Source organism: Lepus europaeus, chromosome 4, assembly GCF_033115175.1.
Source record: "Lepus europaeus isolate LE1 chromosome 4, mLepTim1.pri, whole genome shotgun sequence".
NCBI classification, from domain to species: domain Eukaryota; kingdom Metazoa; phylum Chordata; class Mammalia; order Lagomorpha; family Leporidae; genus Lepus; species Lepus europaeus.
In genome coordinates this window covers 39535997-39562168 of record NC_084830.1, presented here as the reverse complement: position 1 = coordinate 39562168, position 26172 = coordinate 39535997, and the positions used below count along the sequence as shown (strand labels likewise).

General features: G+C 38.5%; 1 protein-coding gene across 19 annotated transcripts in view; it reads left to right on the top strand.

The window, feature by feature from the left end:
- RIMS2 (regulating synaptic membrane exocytosis 2) overlaps window positions 1-26172 on the top strand; it is a 753630-nt gene that overhangs the window by 164087 nt on the left and 563371 nt on the right. For 12 of the 19 annotated variants that reach the window (XM_062188134.1, XM_062188137.1, XM_062188131.1 and 9 more), the window contains exons 2-3: window positions 6024-6056; window positions 6445-6531. The exons of the other annotated variants lie outside the window; for them this stretch is intronic. In XM_062188134.1, coding sequence (XP_062044118.1) covers window positions 6024-6056; window positions 6445-6531 — 120 coding nt within the window. The remainder of the gene's footprint in view (window positions 1-6023; window positions 6057-6444; window positions 6532-26172) is intronic. 19 annotated transcript variants of the gene reach the window in all.

Here is a 26172-nt window from a genome sequence, read left to right as displayed (position 1 = left end):
TTAAAACAACACAAAACATTCTGTTACATTGTTTTTTGATTATTAACATTTCTTTTTCAGTGTTAGAGTTTGCCTCTCAGTATTCATACTATTCATCTTTTTTATTATGTTGTCCATTTAATTTATATCGGAGTCCTGAGCATATTAACCTATTAATTATAGTCATTTTGCCGATCTAACAGTTTTAAAATCTCTGCCCTGTCTGAGCCATGTTTGATACCTGCTTTGTCTCTTCAGACTATGTTTTTTCTTGCCGTTTAGAATGCCCTGTAATTTTTACTGAAAACTGGAAGTGGTGTATTGAGTAAAAGGAACTTAGATTGATAGACCTTTTGTGTGAGGTTTGTATTTACCTGGAGTTAGGTTGTGTTTACTATTTAGTGTACTATGGTGCCTAAAGCTAAGCTTTATTGGCACTATCTTTGTCTCCCTTTCTGTTTTGTGTTCCCTTAGACCCCTTCTGTAGATAGTGTCTGAGGCTTACAGTTCTTTGTTGTTTCCCCTGTTGTATTATACAAGAACTATACTGATTGGTGGCGGGTGTGGATTGAGGCAAACCCTTGCAGGGTGCAAAATTAGGCCTCAGTCTTGGGTATTTCCCTGAACTTAAAAACGCAGGCCAGAGGGACAGGAGTTGGTTATTTTCAGTCCTCCACTTTGAAGGCTGGAGGAGAGTGAAGTTGGGTATCTGCCTTTGCCAACCCTGTTAGGCTTTGATAAGAGCTCAGGTGATTTGTCTTTGGTAAAATAGTTTCCCTTGAGGGAAGGTCTTGTTAAGAACATAAAATTCTGGGTAACTTTCAAAATGGTTACTTTTCCACCTTCCTCCTGAATCTAGGAGGGAATTTTTATGGATATTCACCAAGAGAACCTGGTAGGGCTCCTGAAAGTAAAATGTAATGGAGGTGAAGTGCCCCTAAAACTGATACCTAAGACTTGGAGTTTTAAACTTAGAAGGTGGTCCTCGCTGAGCCTCCAGCAGATACCATGTAAAATGGTTGTGCTGATACTGGTTCCCACTGTGGGCTTCTGCTCCTGGTAAGTTGTGATACTCTGTATTCACTCATTTGGCTGTTTAGTTTTTATGACAGCACTTTGTCTGTGACTGTAATCATCTTAATTATTTTTAAGAAGAGTTGTTGATTTTCAGTTTGAATTTTTTTCTTATTATGAGGCTCAGTTTCACAATTCCCAAGCTGATTATATGTCTGCCTCAAACCAGTAGTCCCTCATAAACAATGGAGTGCGAGAATATAGGAGTTCATTGTTTATCATGTTAGCATACTGTTGGAGAAATATGTGATATAATTGCTCTTAATATTACCAATTCTTAATATTTTGTCTCTATCTAAATTTTAATTTTATCCAAAACATTGGCAAAAAAGTGAAGGAAAATTTTATAGTCTTGATTATATCTAGACATTGTAAATATTTATGTGATAGTAAATATGCAAATAAAATATGTATTTTATTAGGAAAGATGATGCAAGTGTTTGCATACTTCATATATATTTTCTAAAGCTTGTGCATAATTTTTGTTTTAAGAATTTACATTTTTATTAAATTTTTTCAAATAAAGATTTTTTATTTTTCAAATAAAATTTTATTTTTTTTCTTAAATAAAGGTTTTGAAATTGGAAACTGACTTGCAGATTAACATAAGTATATTTATGATACAGACTTTTGTCACATGATTCCTTGCAGGCTATCACTTAGAATTTCTTTAATAAATGTATTTTTTAAACATAGGTATTCTCATTTACATACTCATTTCAATATATTTAAAAAATACATATATCTTGGTGAAGAGCAGTTTTGAGTCATTCTCCATTCTGTTGAGCCAATATGGCAATTTATCATTTTTCTATTTGTGACCTTGATCTAAAACAATATTTTAATCATATTCTCAATAAAGTAGACTTATAAGTTTTCTTTCTTTCTTTATTTTTTTTTAACTTTTATTTAATGAATATAAATTTCCAGTGTACAGCTTATGGATTACAATGGCTTCCCCCTCCCAGAACTTCCCTTCCACCCACAACCCTCCCCTCTCCTGCTCCCTCTCCCCTTCCATTCACATCAAGATTCATTTTCAATTCTCTTTATATGCAGAAGATCAATTTAGTATAAAGATTTCAACAGTTTGCACCCACATAGAAACACAAAGTGAAACATACTGTTTGAGTACTAGTTATAGCATTAAATCAAAATGTACAGCACATTAAGGACAGAGATCCCACATGAGGAGCAAGTGCACAGTGGCTCTTGTTGTTGACCCAACAAATTGACACTCTAGTTTATGGCGCCAGTAACCACCCTAGGCTGTCGTCATGAGTTGCCAAGGCTAGGGAAGCCTTCCAGTTTGCCGACTCTGATCATATTTAGACAAGGTCATAAAAGACAGAGTGAGGATAGTAACCAATGATCCTAAGAGTGGCATTTACCAGGTTTGAACAATTATACAGCATTAAGTGGGGAAGAGAACCATCAGTACACACAGGTTGGGAGTAGAGCCATTGGTGGTAGAGTAGAGGTTATGATTACAAAGGAATGAGGCCCAAGTGTGCTAGACAGGATCTAGAACAAAGGACAGAGTCATTATTAGAGGAGCTAAGGAAGGTGCTGTCTAAGCTACAATTAAATTTTCTGATTGAGAGGCAAATAGAACCTGATAGAAGGGGCTTGATAATAATCTGGTGGGCTTTAGGCCTTGTAAGTGAAGAGTCCCAGACCTATCTATCTCTTCACATGGGGTATATCCTAAGGGAGGTGTGAACCTCCTAGGGGAAGGCACTCTGTTGACTTTCATTACTTGGCTGGCCTGGGAGGAGAGCTGGCCAGGTAAAGGCAGGGGGCATCTCTAACAAGAAATGTACAGTTCTGCCTGCAATGTTGCTGACCCTACTTGACCATCCCCTCAGCTGCAGTGGTCGCTTTGGAAGTTGGGCTGAGTAAAGGGCTTTTCAGCTTAGAGCCAAGAAGATCTGTGGCTCTGACCTGGGCATCCTTCGACTCCAGGGCAGGTCCTTTTCCAGTGATCCAACTCTTGGCAGAGCTGCCAGTGCTCTTCACAAGCTGACTTCTGCTGAAGCCCAGGCTTACCACATTGAAAGCCACTGCAGTGGACTGGCCTGTTGGGTCTCCTTGAGGGCAGATCACTGTACAGATCAGCCATTAATAGGCCTGCCACCCATTGCTTCTGATGCCGAGCTTTCTTTTCCTCCTGGTTTGTGTTAAAGCAGACCAGAGGATGCAAGTCAAGGGAGTGCCCAAGTCCCATCTCTAATCTTCGGTGGCCTGAACTACAAGTCTCTAGTCACAGGCATGTTCTGTAGTAGTTTTTCTAAGGTAGACAATGCCCATGAGGAAAATTATATTCTCACTTTAAAACTTTCTTTCCCTTTTGTCTGAAAGGGAGGTTTTTTTCTACTTACTGTATACTTTGCTGATGGCGAAGAGAATCTAGCTATGAGATTATTATTTAAGTTCTTATTTTGGCTATGCTATTACAGAAAAATGTTAGCCATCTCTTTTATAAGGTCTAAAGATTAAATTGTGCGTCCTACAGATTCCTTCATAATAGAATTAGTTTCCTACCTTGAAGAGAATAGAGAAATGAAAGAACAAGTTGGGCTTAGAATAGAGAAATGAGGGAGCAAGTCCTAGATCGCTTGCTGACAATAGCAATATCACATTTTATATGGTTGTGCTTAAGTTTACTGGTTAAACAAACTACACCATGTTAGATATTTAAGAGGTGTTTTCAAATACATGATTCTTAAAATTTATAGAAGGCTTTGGACCTTCTGGTAAATGTTTTCTTAAGTTGTTATCTAATGGTTGAAACTGTTTGCTAAGTATTCATGTGATATTGCTACTGTCAGCAAGCAATCTAGGACTTGCTCCCTCATTTCTCTATTCTAAGCCCAACTTGTTCTTTCATTTCTCTTTATTTTTTTAAGATTTATTTTATTTATTTGAAAGAGTTACAGAGAGGTTGAGACAGAGAGAGAGGTCTTCCATCGGCTGGTTCACTCCCCAGTTGGACACAACAGCCAGAGCTGCACCAATCCGAAGCCAGGAGCCAGGAGATTCTTTCTGGTCTCCCACGTGGGTGCAGGGGCCCAAGGAGTTGGGCTATCTTCTACTGCTTTCCCAGGCCATAGCAGAGAGCTGGATGGGAAGAGGAGCAGCCAGTGCCCGTATGGGATGCTGGCGCTTCAGGCCGGGGCTTTAACCCACTGCACCACAGTGCTGGGCCCTGACTTACAAGTTTTCTAGGTAGAATCTGCTGTCATTATAGTTAGCTGTGTTTGGTTGTTTATATATTTGGTGTTAATAAATATCATTTAAATATTGATCTGTTTATGTCTATATTTAAATACTGAATTATGTACCTTTACCTCTAGGATAAAATTTTTACACTCTGAAGTTTATGTAGAGAACACAGGATATTCTTTCATAGTTAACATAGAGATACATATTTACCAGTTATACTTATTCACTGAAACAGAAAGTGTATGTATGTATGTCTTTTCATTTATTGTTTAGATCACTAAATAAAGGAACACACTATGAAAGAAAATAAATTTGACCTAGATAGAATTTAATTTATTGTGTTGAGATAACTTCCCAGTGAAAGACTTAGGTTTAGGTAAATTTCAGTTACCAATTCTTAGGTTTCCTTCAAGAAAATAAAAACTAATTAACTGATTGTAAGTTTACAGATCAGGTCTGTCCTATGCAAACTGTGGGACACAACATTTCAGAAGTCTTTGCTACTCTTGTGTATGGTGTTTCTCCAAGTCTTGAATATGCAGTTGTATTTTGTTTTGATATTCAGTGCTTTATATTGGCTCTGTCTCCTTTTAATTTGAATACTGTGAAAGTAGTGTACACTAATAGGTCTGCAGAAGAAATAATTTTAATAAAGGAACATAACAATAAGTGAATAATACAAATCCTAAGAATGTCTCACTGCGAGTGCCAAATAAGGTGTGAGTTTCTTTTAATTAGTTGTGCCTACTAAACACTCACATCATATCCACCATGATTTGACTATCTATTTCCAAATCAGTTTCTGTTCATGAACACATAGATTTTGATAATATACAAATTAATGTGAATTAGGGAGTAGGATTTATTTCTGTATATGATTTTGGACAAGACTGTGTTGAGCTCAGCAGAAATGAAAGGGAAGCACTGACTTGATCATAGTTATTTAGTAGTATTTATTTAAATTTGTTTTCATTCTGGTATAGTAGTATGAATAATTTAATTTGTGAATGTCTTCAATACACATAGTTATTTTAGCAACTATTTTTAGATAGATTTGCTAAGTAGCCCTAGTTCCTTTATTTGCTCCTTTAAGTGTAAAGAAATTCATTGGTTAATCATCTGTAGCTACAAGTTAATAACTTCACTACCTTTCTTCTCAAAGATCAAAACCAGTTTGATTTGTGAATCTTCCCTTTTTCAGATGAGTTAGCGATGCAGTACTTACTTTCAGTGGCGTTTGTAGATATTGCCTTGTGTATTCCATTTAGAACCATAATCTAGTTTGTAAGAGATAGTGATGCATGTAAATAAAGCATCAGTGACACTCTAAATAAAAGAAATTCATTGGTAAGGCTTTAAGAATATATTTGTAAAATCCCATGTTTTATTTAAAATACTTAAGCCTTTTTTCAATTTATAATAAAGAAGAAATTTAAAAGAAGGAAATCTATATATTCTCAATTCACTAAATACAATTTTCATATGGTACTTTAAAATAATTATTTTAAGAACTTTTATATCAATGAAAATATGCAGAAAGTTGTAGGACTAAATCATGGGTTTGAAATAGAAGTACAATTTTTGTATACAATTGATTGAAATGTGTAATTCCAACATATGATGAAGCACTAAGCTTTTTAATGTAATAATCCTCATTTTCATGCACATTTTATATGACCACAAATCTGTAGATAGAGGTTTCTTCCTAGAACAGTGCCCTCAGTTGTGCAAACTTATCTTTTTAGGGTCAAAGAAGAACACAAACCACAACTGACACAGTAAGTAAATGTATTGAGTGCAGTAGGCTTGACTTCTGTACTTTTGCCACATTCTGCTCTCTGCACCTTTGATGGTATTAGCGTACACTAATACTGGATAGGCTGCAGCTAGTGTGTCTTCTGCTTTCTGACTCTCTGGCTTGTAAGAGCTGCCTGCAGCTTCTTACTTCATCCACATAGTGATTGGATGTAGTTTTTTGCTGCCTGCTTGTGGACTGGTTAAGTGTTCTAACTTGATTTCTCTAGATTCTTACTGCCTGGAATTGGAGCTCACGTTTCCATTGGCTGTAGCTTTTGTGCCTGTGTATTTTTATTATGATAAGAAAACATTGAATCTACATTGTTATTCATTTGGTTATTCAGTCACATTATTTGCTTATTTAAACAGGTGGTTTCCCTTTAGTGGGATCACTGAACTGGTAAATAACGTTCTTCAGCCCCAGCAAAAACAACAAAATGAAAAGGAGCCCCAGACGTAAGTAAGCTGATCTATATAGACTAAATATTATCTCTGATAGTATAGCATACTGAGAAGTATGTATTAAAACACTGCCCTTGGAATAGCATGCTCTCAGAAAGGAAACTAGTTAGGTCAGAGTTTGGTATTTTTTGTCTTTAATTGTCCCATGAAAATCTAAACAGAAAGCAAGGATTTTTATGCAATAGCAGAAAAGAAGAGGTAGTTCTCCCTCCAATTTTAATATAAATAAATCTTATTTATCCAATAAAATATTTCTGTAGTAATGGGAGTATTTTTTAGAGTGTGTTTTTTTCGATAGTTCCAGAGAACATTAAGAGGTATTAATTCCTAAATTCAATCTTTGGTCAAATAGTTTTGGAATTTTTAAATTATAATTCTGAAAGCCTAAATACTTCAAGGTTTTTTTTTTTTATAAGAAAGTTTTTATTTAATAAATATAAATTTCATAGGTACAGCTTTTGGAATATAGCGGTTCTTCACCGCATACCCACCCTCCCACTCCCACTCCTGTCCCTCCTCCTACTCCCTCTCCCATTCCATTCTTCATTAAGATTTATTTTTAATTATCTTTATATACAGAAGACCAACTCTATACTAAGTAAAAACTTCAACAGTTTACACCCACACAGACACACAAAGTATAAAGTTCTGTTTGATGACAAATTTTACCATTAATTCTCATAGTACAAACTTTGTCAGTATTTAGCCAGGGCCATAATCAAAGTGGAAGTTCTCTTCTTCCTTCAGAGAAAGGTACCTACTTCTTTGATAGTCTGTTGTTTCCACTTGGATCTCACTCACAGAGATCTTTCCTGTAGGCGATTTATTTATTTATTTATTTTTGTCACAGTATCTTGGCTTTCCATGCCTGAAATTCTCTCATGGGCTTTTTAGCTAGATCAGAATGCCTTAAGGTCCAATTCTGAGGCCAGAGTGCTGTTTAGGGCATTTGTCATTCCATGAAGTCTGCTGTGTGGCCTCCTTTCCATGATGGATCATTCTGTCCTTTTTAATTCTGTCTATTGTTATTAGCAGACACTTAGTCTTATTTATGTGATCCCTTTGACACTTATTCCTGTATTTATGATCCATCATGCAGTTAAAATGATCACTTTAACTAGTACGATGACATTAGTACCTGCCAACTTAATGGGATTTGGAGTCCGATGGCAAGTTTTTAGCTTTACCCTTATGTGTAAGTCTGTGGGAATGTGTGCCGAAATGTACATCTCCTCCCTCTCTCATTCCCACTCTTATTTTTAACTGGGATCTACTTTGAATCTAAAATTTGAATCATTGGAATCAGATAACCAGTTAATATAGTAATCCTCTTTGATTGTGAGGTCTTTAATAGGAATAAAAGGTTAAAGGTAACAGTGTTTTAAGGTTAGGGAACATCATATGTGAAAGTCTTTATGTTGCAATGAAGGCCACTGTGTAGTAGTATAGTGAAGAGGGAGTGTGGCAGGGAATGAGGTTCCAGGGGTAGAACTCAGATGAAGTAATTTTCTTTAAATAGAGGGTGACAGATTGAAATCTGAGTCTCATAATGAAAGGAATGTATTGAACAGTTTTAAAAATGGAAGTGACATGATTTAACATGTATATAAAGAGTAGTCTGGATGCTCCACAAGATGAAAGTAAATGAGGATAGAAGTGCAGAGAGTATTGAAGAGGTTTACATGGGAGACTCTTCTAATCATCATGATAATTCAGACCAGGTTGATTATAGTGACAATGGAGATATGTGGATTGGGGACAGGTTTGGAGGTTGAAATGGTATGATTTGTCAGTGGAGTAGATTTGGAAGATATTATTAAGACAGAAAAAAGTACCACAATCAATTTCTAGGTTTCTGGTTAGAAAAATTGGGTGGTGATCAAACATGTCATTAAATATGAACAAGAAAAGAGGGGGATGAACAACTTATGTTTTGAATTTTTGAAATTTAAGCTGCCTATAATTAGCCAGCATTGTAGGAGCTATGTGGACTATCTGGAGATGCACCTTTGGGATTGGTCAACATGATATATAAAGCTAGAAAAATAGATAAACTAGAGGAGTGTATGTGTGATGAGGAGCAGACAATGTGATGAAGATCCATGATAGGGTATTAAAGAATTCTCATACTGTGCTGGGTCCTAGGAATCCTGGGATAAAAGGACTGTGATTTCTGCTCTCAAACAGTTCACAGCTAGGGTGAGTATTGTGGTGCAATGGATTAGATTATTTGGGATGTATGCATCCCATATGGGAGTGTTGGGTCCAGTCATAGCTATTTCACTTGTGATTCAGCCTCCTGGTAATGTGCCTGGGAAGGCAGGAGGTGATAGCCCAACTACTTGCATCCCTGCCATTGACGTGGGAGACTCAGATGGAGTTCTGGGCTCCTGACTTTTGTCTGGTCCAGCCCTGGCTATTGTGAGCATTTGCAGAGTGAATCAGGGGATTGAAAATCTCTTTGTTTCTATCCTTCTCTCTCTGTCACTCTGCCTTTCAAATAAATAACTTAAAAAATAACTATTTCTTTTAAAAAAATCACAGTCAAGTGGGAAAAAACCCGTTGATAAGTAATAAAAATAGTATTGTAGAAACTTCTTATTAACACTTTGATATATACAGAGCTTAGAAGTTGTGCTGTCAATCCACACAAGAAAAAAGCTGAACAAACTGAGTGTCAACAACTCTTCTTACAGATATTAGAAAATTGAGAACATAAGACAAATTAAGGGTCTAGTAAAAGAGAAATAAGTAAATACAAAGAATCACAGCTTGCTAGAAGCAGAGACCATTAGGATCAGGATCTGTAGGAAAACTTCAACTATAATTGAGGAACTGTTGGGAACTGAGTGTGGACTAACTCAAAAGTTAAAATTTTCTGCCTAGGGCAGAAACCACAACTTCCTGAGTTTTAACCTCTGGAGCTCTATCAGGTCTCAAAGTACAAATCAGAGAAAAATTCCCTCATGCTTTCAGAAGGTGGAGGGAGAGTGACGATTTTAAAGTAACCCAGGGGAAGATTTATCATTCTGAAATATTCTCAGAACTTTCTGTTCTCCTCCCTGCTTTAAGAGAAACTACTTGCCAGAGCATGAGAGAAGGGAAATACTGAACTCAAGTCCCATCTTAACTTCTAATCCTCCTAAGAGGTCAAAGAAGCTGAGAAGTACTGGTGAAGATCGCAATCTAGGGACACAAATTTAAAACCTATTCATAAGATTATATAGAATGCTTCTCTTCCAAGTGGACTCTGGGATCCAGGTTGCTACCATCATGTTGGTAAGCCCACTAGCACATAGAGCTTCCCAGGGCTGCTGCATCAGTTTAAGAAAGAAAATAGAAAATTCAAACTTATTTTTAATTATGCAGGACAGAAGTGATGCAGATCAATTTTATTCACAGTTTATTGCCAAAAACTTGTCACAGGCTCTTATGTAACTGCAAGGAAGTCTAAAATGTTTTCCTGCTTGTTCAGGAAGAAAGGCAATCTCTAGGCCGGCGCTGTGGCTCACTAGGCTAATCCTCCGCCTTGCAGCGCCGGCACACCGGGTTCTAGTCCCGGTCGGGGCACCGATCCTGTCCCGGTTGCCCCTCTTCCAGGCCAGCTCTCTGCTGTGGCCAGGGAGTGCAGTGGAGGATGGCCCAAGTGCTTGGGCCCTGCACCCCATGGGAGACCAGGAGAAGCACCTGGCTCCTGCCATTGGAACAGCGCAGTGCGCCGGCCGCAGCGCACCTACCGCGGCGGCCATTGGAGGGTGAACCAACGGCAAAAAAGGAAGACCTTTCTCTCTGTCTCTCTCTCACTGTCCACTCTGCCTGTCCAAAAAAAAAAAAAGGCAATCTCTAGATAATGAGTAATAATAACATCTACTACAATTAATTGGCTTTTTAATTCTCAATTTTATAATGAGATGGAAATATAAGTATACAAAAAGAAAAGATTTTTGTAAAAGAATAATTTCTTGGCAGAGTTAGCTCCAGTATTGGTCCAGCCTCTGGTACTGCTGGTTCTGCTGATATGGCTATAATGACTGGGATCAAGGTTCTATTTTTTGTGAGGAAGAATAACATGGTGAAAATTCAAACACAGAGGTATCCTGTTTACTGTTTTTAGTATTTTAAGGACGGATACTAAATTCTGTAGGTGGAATTACAGGGAGATTTTTTTTCCTTTTACAAGATGGCAGTGGAAGATAAAGGGGCTTAAGAAGTGCTAACACTGAACATGCATGAAAACATGCTGAGAAACCTTTAGTTGATCATTGGAGATGCCAGAGTACAATAAAAGATTAACAGTGAATAAACAACTTTTTAAAAAAAGGATCAGGGATGTCAGAAAGTAAATCTTCTGTCTTTGTGTGGAAGCTGTATGCTTTGATTTTTTATTTTCTTCACCTAAGAGTTGTTGGTTAGATGTTTTTCCCAAAGATTTTTGCTTCTGTAGAATTCTTCAAACCCATTTGTTTAAGGTTTCCTGATAGAGCAGATTTTGAACAGGAAAATTGTGTGTGTCTTTTTAATTGTGAACATGGATCTAAGGATCAGTAATTTGGAGCATTTACTGAAATAATATCTGTTAACATGACTTATTACAGTCCTTACTGTCAAGAGTCTAGGTAGTTTTTCTCATGTGTCTGCAGGCTGACTAAATCTGTAGGTTTAGGTCATAGAGAGTTGTTTAGAACAATGTTTTGGAAAGACTGCTTGTACCTGATGATAACAGAATGTATGACATGATTCCTTTCCTGTATTTACTCATGTTAGTTTGCAGTAGAGCAGAATTTAGGATCAAAGGTGAAGTACTAAAATTTATGGACAGCCTATTTTTAATTCATAAGAGGAGCATAGATGGATCCCCAAAATGTTCTCATTGTCTTAAAGATTAATGGAAGTGGAAATGAAAAGGTTGTTGAAAGCTATGTGCTTCATTTTTTTAAAAGTGGTATTTATTTTATTTGAAAGGCAGAATTACATGGAGAGAGGGCGAGACAGAGAGAGAGGGGCCTAAGTAGTTGAGCCTTTCTCCTCTGCTTTCCCAGCTGCATTAGCAGGGAGCTGGATAGGAAGTGGAGCAGCCAGGACTCAAACCAGCACCAATATGGGAAGCCACCACTGCATGTGGTGGCTTAACCCACTATCCCACAATGCTGGCCCTTGCTATGTGCTGCTGCTTCTTTTTTTTTTTTTTTTAAAGATTTATTTTTTATTTATTTGAAAGAGTTACAGAGAGAGGTAGAGACACAGAGAGAGGTCTTCCACCTGCTGGTTCACTCCCCCAGATGGCTGCAATGGCTAGAGCTGTGCCAATTTGGATCCAGGAGCCGGGAGATTCTTTCAGGTCTCCCACGCGGGTGCATGGGCCCAAGGACTTGGACCATCTTCTACTGCTATCCCAGGCCATAGGGGAGAGCTGGATTGGAAGAAGAGCAGCCAAGGCTTGAATCGGCGCCCATATAGGATGCTGGCGCTTCAAGTCAGGGCTTTAACCTGCTGTGCCACAGCCCCGCTATATGCTTCTTATTGGTGTTTATCTAATCAAAGCCACTGATACAGAGTTATGAAAGGGTGGAGGGAATTATTGCAGAGAGAAGTATTTCTATATCCAACATCATTAGACTTTCAGTCTCAATAGTCTAAAACTGAGCACATCTGTTACATATCTTAAAACTCCATTGAGGGGGCCAGTGCTGTTGCGCAGCAGGTTAAAGTCCTGGCTTGAAGTGCTGGCATCCCATATGGGTGCAGGTTCGAGACCCAGCTGTTCCACTTCCGATCCAGCTCTCTGCTATGGCCTGGGAAAGCAGTAGAAGATGGCCCAAGTCCTTGGGCCCCTGCACCCACGTGGGAGACCCAGAAGAAGCTCCTGGCTCCTGGCTTCGGATCGGCGCAGCTTCATCCGTTGTGCCCATCTAGGGAGTGAACCAGTAGATGGAAGACCTCTCTCTCTCTGCCTCTCCTCTCTTTGTGTAACTCTGTCTTTCAAGTAAATAAATAAATCTTTTAAAAAAAAACCCATTGAATGCCCTGTGACTCAAGTCAGTGATAATTAAATTAAAATTACAAATCACAGAATATAGGTGAAGATTCTTTTATTAAAATGTGAATATAATGAAAATATGCAAATTGAAAAATGCAGCTTATTGAATTATCATACAGTAAATGTATCTCGATACCATACCAAAGATCAAGAAGTTGAACATTACCAGTCCTCCAGGATTTCCTCATTCTCCTTTGTAGTTACAATTTCCTCCTAATTCAAAGAGTGACTTATTCTGACTTCTGTCTAGCTAGTGATTCCAAGATGGTAGAATAGGGAAAGGAAGTACTGCTTTAGGCTAGGGGAAAATAGTAGCAAAAAATGGAGGAAATGCATTCCCAGGGGAGAGTTGGAGAGAAATCTGTAGTGAAAATTCTACAGAAGGAAGACAGACACTGGATCCGCATGAAACGTGCAGACGTGCAGGAATGAACATAGATACAACACATGATCCCCACAGCCAAGAGCCAGAGGAAGTGCCAGCTTTGTAGAGTGGAGTGAGGGCAGACTACAGCTGCCTGTGCCACTGGTGATATTGCCAGAGGGAGAGCCTGGTGGACTACACTGTCTGAATCTGGCCTGGACCTCTAAGGGTGACATGGTACCCACCTAACAGCAAAAAAAGGGCACATTTCTCTCTCCCCATTTCCCCACAGTGGCAGCTGACAACCAGCTGGGAGAGGGGGCTATCTTGACAGTTGCCGCAGCTCATGCCTGTGCACCCTGCAACAGGTGGGTAGAAGGTGCCATTTTGACATAACTAGTGGCTTGACACCTCCTGTGTGCCAGGCAACTGGTGGGGAGTAGTGGCTGCAGTGGCTCTTGTGCATGCTTGTGATTCAGGGATTTTACCAGAGGGAAAAATCTGTATTCCCCACTGACTTTGAGCTTGACAAGGGACTAATGACAGAGGACTGATCACACATGTAGGACTGTGAGGTGTCCCAGCCTCTCAACATATCATGGGCTCCAGGGCTCAAACTTCCAAGGCAGAGCACCCACAGGCAGCAGGCTCTGGAAATGTCTCTGCTTCTCCGTGGACAGGATAAGCAAATGGAGCAGAGATAATCCTCTACATCCCACGACTGTGGGAACCTTGTGTACTGAGACTGCGAGAACTCTATGACTGTATGATAGGAAACAGGGTGTAGCTGGATCTCTGGGCAGTCACTGAGTATGGCACCAGAGGCTCAGAGCTCCCTGATTGCCAAGGGTGGGTCATTATAGCAGGATTCATGCTCACGTGATGACTGCACAGATCCTTTGTGTGGTTCATGCAGCAGCACAGGTGAGTGTTGCACCCACTGTGGGCTAACCCAGGGCATTGATCACCTTGGAAGAGAGGAGGTGAGGGTGTGATTACACCAATAGAGGTGATCCTACTCTGACAATAGAGGAGATCTACCACACTCAACTTGGGTGTCACCCTGTATACTCTTGAAAAGGAATTCAAAAGATTATTAGCAATGAGAAGCAAATTCACAAGTTAAAGAAATACATACATGATATGAAAGAAAAACTTTCCCATGAGATTGAGATTTTGAAGAGAAATCAAACTGAAATAATTAAAATGGAGAATTAAATATGTCAAATAAAATATTCAGTGAAAAGCCTTGCCAACAGACTTGGTGAGGCAGAAGAAAGAATATCTGAGCTAGAAGACAAATCTTTGGCAATTTCTCAGACTGAAAAAAGAAATGAGAAAAATTAAAAACAATGTGGAGATTTATGGGATGCTATCAAACTACTCAACATATGGTCTTAGGAGTTCCTGAAGGTGTGGAATGGAAGAATGGATTAGAAGGCTTATTCAGTGAAAGAATTACAGGGGTGCCAGATACTGTCCCGGTTGCTCCTCTTCCAGTCCAGCTCTTTGCTGTGGCCCAGGAGTGCAATGGAGGATGGCCCAGGTCGTTGGGCCCTGCACCCACGTGGGAGACCAGGAGGAACCACCTGGCTCCTGGCCTCGGATTGGTGCAGTGTGCCGGCCGCAACACACCTGCTGTAGCGGCCACTTGGGGAGTGAACCAACAGAAAAAGGAAGACCTTTCTCTCTGTCTCTCTCACTGTCTAACTCTGCCTGTCCAAAAAAAAAAAAAAAAAAAAAAAAGAAAGAAATAATTACAGAAAACTTCTAATTTGGATAAAGAAAGGGATATCAAAATACATGAGGCATGTAGAACTCCTAAGAGACATCACTCGAAAAGATCTTCACCATGACACCCTGCAGTCAAACTTTCAATAGTGAAATATAAAGAAAAAATTCTAAAATATGTACAAGAGAAACACCAGATTACTTTCAGAGGATCTCCAATTAGAGTCACAGCTGAGTTCTTATCGGAAACCCTCTAGGCTAGGAGAGAATGGTGAGATATATTCCAAGTCTTAATAGAAAAAAATCTGTCAACTCAGACTACTGTACTCTGCAAAGCTCTCATTTGTGAGTGGAAGTAAAATACTTTCCATAACAAATAGAAATTGAAAGAATGTGTCACCACTTGTCCAGCCTTACAAATGATGTTTAAGGATGTGCTACACAGAGAAACCCAGAAAGATAGGTATAATGAAAGACTGTGAAGGAAGAAAATCCCCGAGTAAAAGTACAATGGAAATCCAAAGGAAACAATAGGAATATTTATGAAAAAATGGAAGGGCCAAGTTGTCACTTATCATTAGTAACCTTGAATGTAAGTGGCCTAAATTCTCCAGTTAAAAGATATAGACTGTTTGAATGGATTAAAAAAAAACCAAGACCCATCTATTTGCTGCTTACAAGAAACATATGTCACCAACATGCAGACTGAAAATGAAAGGATGGAAAAAGATATTCCAAGCAAAAATGAATAGGTTTAGTCATCCTGATATCAGTCGAAATAGACTTTAATACAAAAACTATTAAAACATTAAAGAAGGGAACTATGTAATGATTAAGGGATCAATTCAACAGGAAGATGTGATTATAATAAATATATATGCACCCAATACCAGAGTGCCTGGCTATTTAAAACACAAATGTTAATGGATATAAAGAGAGATATAGACTCCAATACAATAGTAATGGGGGACTTCAACATCCCTCTTTCATCAGTGGACAGATCAACTAGTCAGAAAACCAACAAAGAAACAACAGAGCTAATATACACTATGGGTCAAATGGACCTAAGTGTTACCTACAGAACCTTTCATCCCACAGTTGCAAATACATATTCTCTTCATCAGTGCATGGAACTTTGGATAGACCATATGCTAGGCCATAAAGCCAGTCTCAGCAAATTCAAAAAACTGAAATCATACCATGCATCTTTTCTGACCACAATAGAATGAAGCTGGAAATTAACAACTCAGGAATCTCTAGAGCATATGCAAACACTTGGAGACTGAATAGCATACTTCTGAATGAACAATGATGACAATACAAAGTATCAAACAGTATGCAATATAGCAAAAGCAATGTTATGAGGTAAGTTTATAATAATTGGTGCCTACATCAACAAATTGAAAAAGCATTAAATAACTGAGCTATCAATGCATCTCTTTTAATTTTTTTTTTTATAGATGGGGAGCACACAGCCCTTTACTTGGGCTGCAGTGGATGAAAGTGTTTTACACTCTTCTTTATTTTGGTTAAGGAGAAGCAGCTTAAGGTGGAATATTTATAATGGGCTCTAAATATATTACTGTTTATCATTTTGTTTTCATATTAACAATTGAGTCTGTAAAATACTTTAAGTAGTAACTGTCAGAAAAGTCATGGAATACTTTCCCCTTGTCATCAAGGATGCGTATCTATATATTGAGGATGAATTATTTTCTGTTGTCATACTACACTACAAGTGTACTTTCACTTATTAAAAATCTTTATTTATTTTTTAAAGATTTATTTATTTATTTGAAAGGCTGAGTTAGAGAGGAGGAGAAGCAGAGAGCAAGGGAGAGGGATCTGCTATCCACTGATTTATTCCCTACATGGCTGCGTTGGCCAGAGCTGAGCCAGACTGAAGCCAGAAGCCAGGAGCAACATCCGAGTCTCTCACAGCACAGGGGCTGTTTTCTCTTCTGCTGCTTTCCCAGCTGCATTAACAGGGAGCTGGATCCAGATTCTTGCTGATGTGCTTTTGAAAGCTGCAGAAGATGGCCCATGTGCTTTGGCCCTTGCCACCTATGTGGAACACCTAGATAGAGTTCCAGGCTCCTGTCTTTGCCCTGGCCCAGCCCCAGCTATTGTGGCCATCTGGGGAGTCAACCAACAGATGGAAGATCTCTGTCTCTCCCAGTCTCTCTTTGTAACTTTGACTTTAAAATGAATGAATGAATAAATAAATAAATAAATTTTTAAAGAAAAGAATTCAGAGTCCATAAACATATCTATGTATACGTAGGTACTTTGTAAATGATAGGTTGACATTATAAATCAATGAAACAAATAATGAAGTATTTGATGAATGAATTTGAAAAAATAGTCTATATAGAGAAGACCTAAATTACATACCTATATCACATCATATATAAAAATAAGGTTCAGATCGATTAAAAGTCTAAATGTGAGAAGCAAAATTATAAAGCTTTTAGAAGAAACTGTAGATTATTTTATGACTGAATTAGTGATAAGTAAGGATTTTTTTTATAGCCAATCACGAAAACCACAGATTATAGAGAAATTGATATGTTGACTTCCTCAAAATTAAAGATTTATACTTAGCAAAGGAAAGCATGTACAAAATTTAACAATTGGTTAAATCAGGAAAAGATATTAGCTGTGTTTAAGTCAGAACGAGTTAACATGTAGGCTTTATTATACAATCAGGAAGAAAAATTCAGGAAATCAAGTCTAAAGTATTGGGAAAAGGATATGAACAGGTAGTTTATAGAAGGAAAATCCTCGTGATTGAACTTTATTAGAAATCAGGAAATCATGAACTAAAAATAATGGTGGTGTGGGTGTTTGGGGCAACAGTTTGGGACACCCACTTCCTGTATCATAGTGCCTGGGTTTGCATCTTGGCTTCCTTTCTGATCTAGCTTCTTGTGAATGTGCATCCTGGGAAGCATCAGGTAGTGACTCAAGTCCTTGGGGCCCTTTCACCCATATGATTAACCTGGATTGAGTTCTGGGCTCTTGGACTTTTTAAAAATATATATATATTTATTTATTTATTTGAAAGGTAGAGTTACAGACAATGAGAGGGAGAGACAGAAATGTCTTCCTTCCAGTGGTTCACTCCCCAGATGGCTGCAACGGCCAGAGCTGTGCTGAACCAAAGCCACGAGCCAGGTGCTTCTTCCTGGTCTCCCATGTGGGTGCAGGGACCCAAGCACTTGGGCCATCTTCTACTGCTTTCCAAAGCCAAAGCATAGAGCTGCATTGGAAGAGGAACAGCTGGGACTAGAACTGGCACCCATATGGGATGCCGGCGCCGCAGGCAGAGGATTAACCTACTGTGCCACGGGGCCAGCCCCAAGGTTCTTGGATTCAATATGGCCCAGCCCTGGATTTTCTGGGCATTTGGTGAATGAACCAGCTAATGGAAGATTGTTCTCTTTCTACCTTCCAAATAAATAAAATTAAGTAATAAGTAAAAGAAAAATAATGGTACAATTACAATTAAAGCTGCAAAAATTAAAAATAAGTCATATATTGGCAAAGATGAAAGGAAACTGAAACCTTCAAATCTTGCTTGATATTGTGGTTATTGTGATAAGACACTTGGTAGAGTAACTTGGAAGTGTTTAGTGAACTTGAATATATGCACTATACTCCTGCATGAATGCCCTAGGGAAAACTTTATATGGGCTTATAAATATGTCATTATAGAAATATTGCAATGAATTATAAAGTACCAGCTTAAAGTAATGGATTAGTAAAATATGATTTCTACAAACAGGAACATTATACAGCCATTAAAATGTATGAACTAAATGTAAAACCTGTGGTGGTGAAGCATGGATACTAAAACAATACTGAATTTGGATATAACTCTAACTACTTATCACCTGTGTGACTATGAGCCAGATTACTTTTCTGTAGAAAAGTAATATAATCAGATTGATAATACTACTTGTCTACCTGATACATAGTATAATTTTATCTCTTTAGATTTGAATATAAAAATCTAAAGTTGAGTGACAGAAAGTAGAAGTAAATAAATGAGTAAATGGCTCAGTGCTGTATATGTGTGTGTGGATAACACACGGCTGGTTACCCAAACAAAGGGAAATTAAATTAGGGAATGGAAAGTAGTTAAAATAGGAACCAAATACAAACTAGTACTACCAAGCTTATAATAAATTATTCTAGATACCTAAGTTTTTTTTTTTTAAGATTTATTTTTTTATTTGAAAGAGTTACAGAGAGGCAGAGGTGGGGAGAGAGAGAGAAATCTTACATCCGCTGGTTCACTCCTCAGATGGCCCCAACGGCCAGAACTGGGCCAATCTGAAGCCAGGAGACAGGAACTTCTTCTGGGCCTGTCACGTGGGTGCAAGGACTTGAGCCATCTTCTACTGCTTTCCCAGGCCATAGCGGAGAGCTGGATCGGAAGTGGAGCAGCAGGGACTTGAACTGGCACCCATCTGGGATGCCAGCATTACAGGTAGCATCTTTACCAGCTATGCCACAGTGCTGGCCTGATACCTAAGGTTTTGAGAGAGAGGGAGAGGTAGACAGATAGAGATATGCAAGAACATTTATGAAACATAGAGATCCTGTGATGGGATGCACCATTATGTGTCTAAATGATTGAAAGAAATCCAGAATGGCTTTACCAGAAGGAAAGAACTTCAGTGCGCAAGCTGAGGTTAATGCTGTGAAAGTGTTCCACTATGTTTAGCTGCTATAATTTCTCATAAGAATATTTTTCATCTTAAGAGCAATTAGCAGTGAGGTAATTAACTTTTTTTTTTTTTGACCAAAGGAATTTTTTATGTTATACAGAATAGATTGATGGTGGGGAAGTGTGGATGTTAGTAGCCTTCCTAGGAGACCATTCTCTAGTTAGCTGGGAATTGATGGTAACAAAGCAGATAGAATAGGCAGTGGTATGAAAAGAAGTAGAAGGATTCAAAACACATATAGCAAGTGTAGATGGATGGACTTAGGGATACATAAATAAGGAAGTTGAAGGCGAGTGATATTTGCAGAATAACTATTTCAGGGCAACATGAGGAGGTTAAAAAAGTCCATGAAAACTGCATGTAATAAAAGAAAATTTTTTATTTTACTTATTTGATAGGCAGAGATGGAGAGCGACAGATAAAGAAAGCTTCTATCCACTAGTTCACTCCCCAAATGCCTGCAACAGGCAGGGCTGGGCCAGGCTGAAGCCAGGAACTGGTAACTCAGTCCTAGTCTCCCTTGTGAAGACTCAGAACTAAGGCACTCTAGTGTGGGCTGTAGGTGTTCCAAGTGGCTTCCTAACAGCTAGGCCAAATTGTCTCCCCAAATTTCCAAATCTTTTTGCACCAAAATAGACATCTTTTAATTCCATTTTCCATGAACTTTTTGAAGTATCCTCATATAATTGAATGGTGGCACTATTTACTGAAATAGGGAGCAATAGAAGGGTATCTGGTTTGCACAGAAAATTACAAGTACAATTTTGCACATATTGAATTTTACAAATCCAAATAGGATATTAAGTATGGAATTGAACATTGAAGTTCAGAAGAGAAATTGTAGTTTGGGAATCTATGTTTAGAATTCACGTGGAGGTATTTTAAAAAGTTTGTGGAAAAAAGGAATTAAGTTTATTTTGGTATAAAAATTTTTGAAATCAATGCATGTTTTTTCATAATAAACATTATGCATGAACCTAGGAATGGATGAAACTGCCTAAGAAGACACTATATAATAATAAAAAGAAGAAGGCCTGAGTGTTGAATTTCAAAGGAGAACAAAAATGAAAGGCCATAGATACTGGAAGAAAACCTTGAGAATATTATAAAAGGCAAGTGAGCAATGAAGACTATGACACAATTTCAAATACTGATGAGAGGTCAAGTAAGATGATGACTGAAGAATTTGTTCTCTAAGTACATGAAGGCTATTGATAAATTTAGTGAATAGGATGTGGGCTATAATCTAAATTAGATTGGATTAAGGAGTGACAAGGTGTGAGGAAACAGAATTTTGCTTATTTATAAATGGGGAGGGAAGAAATGGTGTTGTATGCAAGGAGTGTAGTTTAAGCCCTGTACCCGCCTATATACTACCATGTCTTTGTTTAGTAGTGTCTCATTTCTTAGGATGATAAAATGAATACGTAAAATCTTGTTACTTCAAACTATTGTGGTCAAATCCTGTCTGGATTACAGCTTCTCCATTCTGTTTTTCCTGTAGCTAGGACTATTTGATCCCATCCTGCAGCTTTAATAGTGCTGCATCCTCTGGGATCATTAGTCCTTATGTAAGAAGGTTTTAAATAGTTATAACATAGCACTTTGGGGTACATAATTACTAACTCTGTTACTAATTTGATTGGCCTTCCATCCATGTGTGAAATGGGGCTTCCACTTCCCTTGTGGCACAGTCACTATTTTATAGCATAATTTACTTAATAGGACTTTTGGTTTCTGTTTGAATATGCCTAGAACTACAGTGCCTCTAGAACAAAAATTAAAATATTTCTATTCTTTCTGCAGGGGGGTTCAGACATTTACTAAGAGGGATGCTGGAATTATGAACTGTATCAGTAAGGATGCAATACAAATGTGCAGTATGGAACAAATGCAGAAATGTGTCAAATTTTCACATGTGGAGAGATGGTTCTTTTCAGTTGTGGAGAAACTCTGATGTACAAACTCTTATTCAAACCTGTATACAGTAGGGCACTAAAATTATGCCTGCTGTGGTACGTGTTTGATGGGATTGAATGTCCTGTAATGGTGCTTGTTTTGTGTTAGCAGAGCTTCACTTCAGTGTGGTGGGAGATCATCAGGGAATAACAGTGTGTTATCTGAAGTATCTGTCCACTATAATAATCAAGATAGACTATTTTCCTCTCACCCCATTGTGTCTGTTTGCAATCATCCCTCATTCTGCTCCAGTCCCTAGCAAACATTGATCTGATTTTGCCTTTCCTACGATGTCATATAAATGAAATCATGTCATATAGAAGTGGGTAAGCTATGGCACACAGGCCCTTTTGGCCTACTGCCTATTTTTGTTCCTTTTTAAATTTTTTCTTATTTGACAGGCAGAGTTAGACAGTGAGAGAGAGATAGAGAAAGGTCTTCCTTCTGTTGGTTCACCCCCCACTACTGCCTATTTTTGTATAACCAGTGATTGAAGAATGGTTTTTACATTTTAAATATTTTAAATAGTTCATTTAAATGATATTTTGTGGTAGTATGAATGGCATGAAATTCAAATTTTAGGGTCAATTAATAAAGCTTTATTGGAACAAAAATATGCTCATTTATATATTATTATTATTTTAAAAATTTATTTGACAGAGTTATAGACAGTGAGAGAGAGAGAGAGAGAGAGAGACAGAGAGAAAGGTCTTCCTTCCATTGATTCACTCCTAAAATGGCCGCCACGGCCGGCTCTGCGCTGATTCAAAGCCAGGAGCCAGGTGCTTCCTCCTGGTCTCCCATGCAGGTGCAGGGACCCAAGCACTTGGGCCATCCTCCACTGCCCTCCTGGGCCACAGCAGAGAGCTGGACTGGAAGAGGAGCAACCGGGACTAGAACCCGGCACCTGACGGGATGCTGGCATCGCAGGCGGAGGATTAACCAAATGAGCCATGGCGCCAGCCCCTCATTTATATATTATTAATTATTGCTTTCTAGATCATATACTTTCTGTAATCTGTTGAAGAAATATTTGTCTCACCTAAGAAGTCTTTTTTTAAAGATTTATTTATTTGAAAGGCAGAAATACTAAGTTGGGGGGGTCAGAGAGAGAAAGAGAGAAGTAGAGAGAGGAAGAAAGGGAGAGAAAGAGGGAGATAGAGAATCTTTCACCTGCTGTGTTGTGTCACTACCCAAATGGTAGTAATAGCTGGGACTGGGCCAGGCTGAAGCCAAGAGCCAAGAGCTTCTTCCAGACCTCCCACATGAGCCCAAGCATTTGGACCATCCTCCACTGCTTTCCCAGGCAATTTAACAAGGAGTTAGATCCAAAGTGGAGCAGCCAGGACTCAAAACTAGTGCCTATATGAGATGCCAACACTGCAGGTAGAGGCTTAACCTACTGCACCAAAATGCTGGCCCCACCTAAGAAGTCTTTAACTCAGTGTCACAAAGTCTTTGCTTAAGTCTTTTCCTCTACAAGTTTAACAATTTTAGTCCTTATCTTTAGTTCTCTGATTCATTATGAGTTAATTTTTATGTATGAAGTATGAGTTGAGATTCTTTTTTTAAATTTATTTGACAGGTGGAGTTATAGACAGAGAGAGAGAGACAGAGAGAAAGGTCTTCCTTCCATTGGTTCACTCTCCAAACGGCCGCTATGGCCAGAGCTGTGCCAGTCCGAAGCCAGGAGGCAGGTGCTTCTTCCTGGTCTCCCATGCAGGTGCAGGGGCCCAAGCACTTGGTCCATCCCCCACTGCCCTCCTGGACCACAGCAGAGAGCTGGACTGGAAGAGGAACAACCGGGACTAGAACCCGGCACCCATATGGGATGCCGGTGCTACAGCGGAGGATTAGCTAAGTGAGCCACAGCGCCAGCCCCTGAGATTCTTTTTTTAATACATAGATTTTCAATTACTATTTTTGCATATTTATTTCTCATGCCTTAAAAGATTATTTTTCTTCATTGGTTTATTTTTGCATCTTGTAAAAATGATTATCTCTTAAGTATTGGACTAGTTTTGAATTCTCTATTGTGTTCTATTGGTACATGTCTTAATCCTTCACCAATATTGTGGTGGCTTGGTTAATATAGCTTTTTTTATTTTTTAAAAATTTTTTAAAAATTTTATTTAATGAACATAAATTTCCAAAGTACAGCTTATGGATTACAATAGCTCCCCCCCCCCCATAACTTCCCTCCCACCCACAACACTCACCTCTCCCACTCCCTCTCCCCTTCCATTCACATCAAGATTCATTTTCAATTATCTTTATACACAGAAGATCAATTTAGCATATATTAAGTAAAGATTTCAACAGTTTGCACCCACAGAGAAACACAAAGTGTAAAATACTATTTGAGCACTAGTTATAGCATTAATTAAACACCTAAGAATAATTGTGTATTAATTACAGAGTTCAACCAATAGTTTTAAGTAGAACATAAAAAAATACTAAAAGAGTAAAGTATTAAGTTCTTTTTTTGTTTGTTATGTAGTTTTTTTTTTTAATTTAATAAATGTGAATTTACAAAGTGCAACTTTTGTATTGTTGTGCCCCCCCCCCCCCAACCTCCCTCCCTCCCACGGCCCTCCCCTCTCCCACTCCCTCTCCCATCCCGTTCTTCATCGAGTTTCATTTTCAATTACCTTCATATACTGAAGATCAACTTAGTATATACTAAGCAAGGATTTCAACAGGCTGCACTCACACAACCGCACAAGGTATAGGGTATTGTTCGACTAGTAGTATTGTTTTTAAGTTTCATAGTAAAACACATTAAGGACAGAGATCCTACGTGGGGAGCATGTACCCAGTGACTCCCGTTGTTGATTTAACAATTGGCACTCTTATTTATGACGTCAGCAATCACCCGAGACTCTTGCTATGAGCTGTCTAGGCTATGGAAGCCCCTTGGGGGAAGCAGGACACACAGCAGACTCATAGAATGGCAAACTCCCAAAACAGCACTCCTGCCTCAGAATTAACCCTTGGGACATTCAGATCTGGCTAAAAGGTCCTTGAGAGTCTCACAGGCATGGAAAGCCATGACACGGTGGCAAAAAACAATCTAAATGAAAGATCCTGGTGAACAAGACCCCAGCAGAAGGAGCAGGCCATCAAGGAGAGAGGCGCCTTTCTCCGAAGGGAGGAAGGAACCTCCACTGTGGTATGGCCTTGACTAAACAAGTTCAGAGTCGGGGAACTCAAGGGTTAATATAGCTTTTATAGAGATTTTAGAATTCTTTTTTTAAAAAATGGTTAGCTCATCCTAGGACTTTTGCTTTTTCATTTGAGTTTTAGAATTAGTCAATTTCTACAAAAAGAAGTCAGGCTGAGATTTTGATTAGAAATGGCATTGAGGGGCTGGCATTGTGGCATTTTGGATCCTGGCATCTCAAATGGGGGCTGGTTTGAGCCCTGGCTGCTCCACTTCCAATCCAGCTGTCTGCTGATGCATTTGGGAAAATAGCAGAAGATAACCCAAGTACTTGGGCCCCTGTAGCCACGTGGGAGACCTAGATAAAACTCCTGGCTCCTGGCTTTGGCCTGGCCCAGATCTGGCTGTTGCATCCATTTAGGGAGTGGACCAATGGATGGAAGATGTCTCTGTCTCTCCTTCTCTTGAAATCTGCCTTTCAAGGAAATAAGTAAATCTTTTTTTAAAGAAATATTTATTAAATGTATAAATTTGGATTGAATTATAATTTTAACAATATCGAGTCTTCCCATTGATGAATATAGTATCTTTTCCCTATTATTTAGGTCTCTGTATTGGTTAGGTTAGCTTTTCATTGTTATAATGAAAAGTCTGACATAGACTTTTTATGAAGAAGAGGGATTTTAGGCATATAGCTTTGGAGGTTCAAGGGTATGGGACCTATGTTACTGAGATCTGGTGAGAACCTCATAGCAAATGGTGGATGATGGAGCAAGTGTGGAGGAAGGTTCACATCTTGCAGCAGGAAGCAGAGAGAATGGGAAGGGCCATTCTTGCTCCTTTTGCATGCACTTGTTCATGAGAACTCAAGAGGCTATATGATTAATGCCTTCTTAAGAGCTTGTCTCTAATAACCTGAGAAAATCCCACTAGCCTCTATCTCTCAGATTCCACAGTATCTCAGGTTCCACATTACCACCACTCTTGGGCTCATGCCTCCACACAGTGAACCCTTTGGAAACACTCAAACCACAGCAGACTCCTTTGATTCTTTTATCAGTGTTTTGTATTTTTCAGCATAGAAAGCCCATATGTATTCTTATAGATTATTATCTTAGTATTTTTTCTTTTTCTTTTTTTTTATTTAATGAATATAAATTTCCGAAGTACAGCTTATGGATTACAAAGGCCCCCCCCCCATAATTTCCCCCCCACCCGCAACCCTCACCTTTCCCACTCCCTCTCCCCTTCCATTCACATCAAGATTCATTTTCAATTCTCTTTATATACAGAAAATCAGTTTAGTATATATAAAGATTTCAACAGTTTGCCCTCACATAGCAACACAAAGTGAAAAAATACTTTTGTAGTACTAGTTATAGCATTAAATAACAGTGTACAGCACATTAATGACAGAGATCATGCATGATATTTTTTATAAAAGATTGATTAATTTTCTATGTAATTTCCAGTTTAACACCAAGGATTTTTTTTTTCATTTTCAATTATCTTTATATACAGAAGATCACTTCAGTATATACTAAGTAAAGATTTCATCAGTTTGCACCCACACATAACCACAAATGTAAAAATAATGTTTCATTACTAGCTATATCATTACTTCACCTTGGACAACCCATTAAGG